Source organism: Nicotiana tabacum, chromosome 3 (genome assembly GCF_000715075.1).
Source record: "Nicotiana tabacum cultivar K326 chromosome 3, ASM71507v2, whole genome shotgun sequence".
NCBI lineage: Eukaryota > Viridiplantae > Streptophyta > Magnoliopsida > Solanales > Solanaceae > Nicotiana > Nicotiana tabacum.
Window position 1 is genome coordinate 40,591,893 of NC_134082.1, and position 5,518 is coordinate 40,597,410.

General features: G+C 41.7%; 1 protein-coding gene across 1 annotated transcript; it reads right to left on the minus strand.

The window, feature by feature from the left end:
• Positions 1–266: 266 nt before the first annotated feature.
• LOC142176106 (uncharacterized) lies at positions 267–4,248 on the minus strand. Its single transcript, XM_075243175.1, has 6 exons — positions 3,831–4,248; positions 2,724–3,522; positions 1,721–1,838; positions 1,501–1,627; positions 609–1,204; positions 267–416 (listed from the first exon to the last, which is right to left on the minus strand). Exons 1-6 carry the CDS (start codon positions 4,246–4,248, stop codon positions 267–269), a joined length of 2,208 nt encoding a protein of 735 aa, XP_075099276.1.
• Positions 4,249–5,518: the final 1,270 nt, after the last annotated feature.

A 5,518-nucleotide genomic window follows, 5' to 3' on the forward strand; every position in this document is an offset into this window, starting at 1 on the left:
GGAACATGAACATTCATTAACACTTGCATACTAAACTAAATGAATAAAAGATTACTAAACTGATGAGATACTGAACTGAATAGGTACTAGACTGAATGGCTACTAAACTGACTAAACACTGAAAGACATGGAGATTGTTATATAAGGTCTAAGGGAGAAGGTTAGTTACCGTCTAGATTCTTTGCTTTCTCTCCAAAGAGATGGGGATATCTGGACTTAATGTCTTCTTTGGCTTCCCACGTTGCCTCTTCAACCTTTTTATTTCTCTAAAGCACTTTCATTGAAGCAATTTCCTTAGTTCTGAGCTTGCGCATTTTACGATCCAAGATAGCCACTAGAATTTCTACGTATGTCAGGCTGTCTTTAACCCCTATAGTCTCTGTAGGAACCACAAGATAAGGGTCTCCCATGAATTTCTTTAACATGGACACGTGAAACACTAGTTGTACAGTAGTAAATTTTTATGGCAATTCTAACTCATAAGCTACCTGCCCGATATTTCCCAGGATTCTATATAGCCCAATATAGCAGGGACTAAGCTTCCCCTTCTTCCCAAATCTCATAATGCCTTTCATAGGTGAAACCTTCAAAAACACCCAATCATCCACTTGAAACTCTAGGTCTCTATGTCGCATATCCGAATCGGACTTTTGGCGACTTTGAGTCGTCTTCAAATGCTCTTGAATTAACTTGACTTTCTCCATCGCCTGATAGACCAAATCAGTTCCTAACAACTCCGCTTTGCCAACTTTGAACAAACCAATTGGTGATCTACACCTTCGCCCATGCAGAGCTTCGTAAGGTGCCATCTTTATACTAGAGTGATAGCTGTTATTATAAGTAAACTCAATGAGGGGTAGATGATCATCCCAATTACCTTTAAAATCGATAACACACTCCCTCAACATATCCTCAAGAGTCTGAATGGTGTGTTCCACCTGGCCATCTGTTTGAGGATGAAAAGCAGTGTTGAGGTTCACCCATGTGCCCAACCCCTTCTGAAGGGATTTCCAAAAGTTCGTTGTGAACTGAGAACCACGATCTAAGATTATGGACCCATGCAATCGGACAATTTCATGGATATACAACTTGGCATAATCCTCAGCCGAATCCGTAGTCCTCACTGGCAAGAAGTGAGCTGACTTGGTAAGTCGATCTACAATCACCCAAATCGAATCATGCTTCTTAAACGAGCGATGTAGACCTGTTATGAAGTCCATGTTTATCATATCCCATTTACAAATGGGAATTTTTACACTCTGAGTTAAACCACCAGGCCTCTGGTGTTCGACTTTCACCTACTGACAGTTTGGACATTTAGCCACAAAATCTGCTATGTTCTTTTTCATATCGTTCCACCAATAATCTCCTTAAGATCGTGATACATTTTTATGGAACCTGGGTGAATAGAATACCTGGAATCGTGGGCTTCTAACATAACTCGCTCTTTGAGCCCATCTACATTTGGAATGCATAGTCTGCCTCTGTACCTAAAAGTACCATCATTTCCCCCTTGTTCAAAAGTTGTAGTCTTGTATTTGTGAATTCCCTCCTTCAGCTGCAATAAGTAGGGATCACTGACTTGCTTTTTCTTCACTTCGGCTACTAAGGAGGATTCAGCCCTATTCTAAAGAACAATGCCACCATCTTCGGAGTTCAAAAGTCGAACTCCTATACTTGCTAAGCAGTGGACTTCCTTCATCATGGTTTGCTTGTCTACCTCAACATGAGCTAATCTTCTCATAGAAAGCCGACTGAGAGCATCGGCTACAACAGTGACCTTCCCCAGATTATAGAGGATATCAACATCATAATCATTAAGTAATTCAAGCCACCTCCTATGACGTAGATTCAATTCTCTTTGCTTGAAGATGTACTGGAGGCTCTTGTGATCTGTAAAAATGTCAACATGCACCCCATACAAATAATGGCGCCAGATCTTAATGGCAAACACCACAGCTACTAATTCAAGATCATGAGTCGGATAACTCTTCTCATGATCCTTGAGTTGTCTCGATGCGTAGGCTATGACTTTACCATGCTGCATTAATACACACCCAAGACAAACCCCTGAAGCATCACAATAAACAACGAACCCTTCAGTTCCTTCCCGTAGTGTCAGGACTGGAGCTGAAGTCAACCTCTTCTTTAACTCCTCAAAACTTTTCTCGCAAGCGTCCGACCATTGAAACTTGACTTTCTTCTGAGTTAATCTAGTCAAAGGGGACGAGATAGAAGAAAATCTCTCTAAAAAACTCCTATAATAGCCTACTAAACCCAAGAAACTTCTTATATCGGATACTGAGGTGGGTCTAGGCCAATTCTTCACTGCCTCGATTTTCTGAAAGTCTACCTTCACGCTTTCCCCTGAGATGACGTGGCCCAAAACACTACTGATTCAAACCAGAATTCACACTTAGAAAATTTTGCATATAGCATGTGATCCTGTAGTGTCTGCAATACAATTCTGAGATGTTCTGCATGGTCAGTCTCACTACGGGAATAAATCAAGTTCAATAAACACAATAAAGAACAAATCAAGATAGGGATTAAAGACCCTATTCATAAGGTCCATGAAAGCTGCTAGTGCATTCGTTAAACCAAATGACATTACCAAAAAAATTGAAATGCCCATACCGAGTCAGAAAAGCTATTTTTGGACTATCAACTTCCTTAACTTCAACTAATGGTATCCCGATTTGAGGTCAATCTTGGAATAACACTGGGCACCCTGAAGTTGATCAAATAAATCATCTATTCTAGGAAGAGGGTATTTGTTCTTGAGGGTGACTTTATTCAACTGACGATAGTCAATGCACTTGCGCAAAGACCCATTCTTCTTTCGGACAAACAAGACCGGTGCACACCAAGGTGAGACACTTGGCCTTATGAATCCCTTATCTAGAAGATCTTTCAACTGTACTTTTAGCTCTTTCAACTCTTCTGGAGACATTCTATAAGGTGGAATAGATATAGGCTTAGTGACGGGGAGTAGACCAATTCCAAAGTCAATCTCCCTATCGGAAGGGACTCCGGGAAGATCTTCGGGAAACACTTTTGGGAACTCATTTACAATTGGTACTGACTGAAGAATGGGAATCTGATCATCTGCATTCTTAACCTGAACCAGGTGATAGAAATATCCTTTGGAGATCATCTTTATGGCTTTAAGATAAGAAATAAACCTACCCCTATGTGTTACTGCATCACCCTTCCATTCTAAGACTGGTTCACCGGGAAATTCAAAACTCACTATTTTGGTTCTACAACCCACTGTGGCATAACAAGACTCTAACCAATCCATGCCACTTATCACATCGAAGTCTATCATCTCCAATTCTACTAAGTCTTCTACAGTAAGGCGATGATACACTTTGATTGGACATCCCCTATAGATACATCTTGTTATAACTGATTCTCCAACTGGGGTGGATACTTCAAAAGGTTCACACAACTTTTCTGGTTCTATCCCAAATTTCTTAGCAATATATGGAGTTACATAAGATAGGGTGGATCCCGGATCTATAAGAGCATAGACGTCAAAAGTGAATATCGTTAGCATACTTGTGATAACATCTCCCAAGCCTCCATATCCTGACGCTCTGCCAGGGCATACAAGGGGTTTCAACCACCTCCTGTATTATTAGACTTTGCTGCACCACGCCCTTGTTGGCCCTGAGAGTTATGAGGGGCTGCTGAATTAGTGGACTGAGCTACATTACCTCCATTGTTCTGCTTTGCTTAAGGACAATCCCTCAAAAAGTGGCCTTGCTGACTGCACCCAAAGCAACCATTTGTGCTTGAATAACAAAACCCTGGGTGCCTCTAACCATACGTGTTGCAAATAGGGAAACCAGGGACTCTATAGCCCACACTAGCATGTGACTGTGAGTCTACTATTTTGAAATTCTGGTTTTTCTTGTTGTACTTTGACCTTTGAACTGGTGCACTAGATGAAGATGGAGCAGGTCCAGATTTTGATTTCTTGAAAAACTGGCGATTGCCTACTGCTTGAGATCCCCCATGGTTGAAATTTCCTGCAGACTTAACTCTCTTGCTGAATTCCCTGTCCTTTTCTTTTTGTAGCCGCTCTTCTTCCTTCAACCTGTCTTCGTTCCCTTGAACAAAGGCAACCATCTTAGTGATGGTCATGTCATTATTTTGAGCATCTATATTAGCATAAGCAAACAAGTCATCTGAAAATCCCAAAACAAACCGTTTAACTCTGGCCCTCATATCACGTACCATTTCCGGAGTATACTTAGCCAGAGAGACGAACTTGAGGTAGTACTTATTCACACTCATATCATTCTGTTTGAGTCTCTCAAACTTTAAAGACTTAGCTTCCAAGACCTTAATGGGTATAAAATGCTCAAGAAACACATCTACAAACTCCTTCTAAGTTGCAGAAGTTGCATCCTCCCCGCGGGACTCTTCCGATGTTTCATACCAAGTGTTGGCAACATCTTTCAGCTAGTATGTAGCAAGCTCTGCTGCCTCAGTGTCTGTAGCATGCATCACTCAAAATATCTTCTGAACCTCAGCAATGATGTTTTGTGGATCCTCATCTTTTCTTGACTCTATGAAGACTGGAGGTTTCATGTTGAGGAATTCCCTGGACCTGGAACTACTCGTCTCACGAACAACACTTGTTCCCTACCTTTGAGCCTAGGTAGCCATAATCTGGGTGAGCAACTGGACAGCTCCCCTAAAATCCATGTCTGAAGCACTGGGCACTGAGCCTGATGCAACCCCCTGGGCCGGAGGGTCCTCCTCTTGAACAAAATTAGTCGTAGCCCTCTGGCTAGTAGCTGAGGCCGTCCTGGTGTACTTTCTCTTTACACGCATGTTTCTGAAATACGCAATTCGCACGAGTTAGAAAGATTCCTGAAAGCATAACTCTAACTGCACGACCTAGAGTACGAAAGAAATGGAACAATCCTAGATGTCTTGGTGGTCAAATGTTTACACGTGTGGCACACACACACACATAAAAGTGACCCCACTGGACACGGCTTCATAGACTCCCTAGGACTCCTAAACCTAGGCTCTGATACCAAGCTTTGTCATGCCCCGAACCATGACCTGAGTGTAACACGGCACTCGGTGCCTGACTGCATGTGACCGAGCGAACCAACTGTATGGCTGGATCAACATGTGGTATAACTGTAAGGTAGATGTAAATATATAACATGATGATCTTCTAAAGAGTCTGACTGAAATATCATAGATGCGGAAAATACTGAAAGGTTTGCAAGTATAAACGAGTAGCCGACAAGGCTAACACATAAAAGTCTGCTAATATTTGATTGACTGGGTTATGGTCTACGAAGCCTCTAAAGAATACTGAAATGCTAATTGTTTATTGGGACAAGGTCCCCAGTATACATTATTAACTGAAGTACTATAATGTCTAAAAATGGGAGGGATAATGCCCTAAAACTCTGGGGCTCACCAATAGCTGATATGAGATGTCCTAACAAGCAGAATCGTCAACCTGTATATCATTACCTGTATC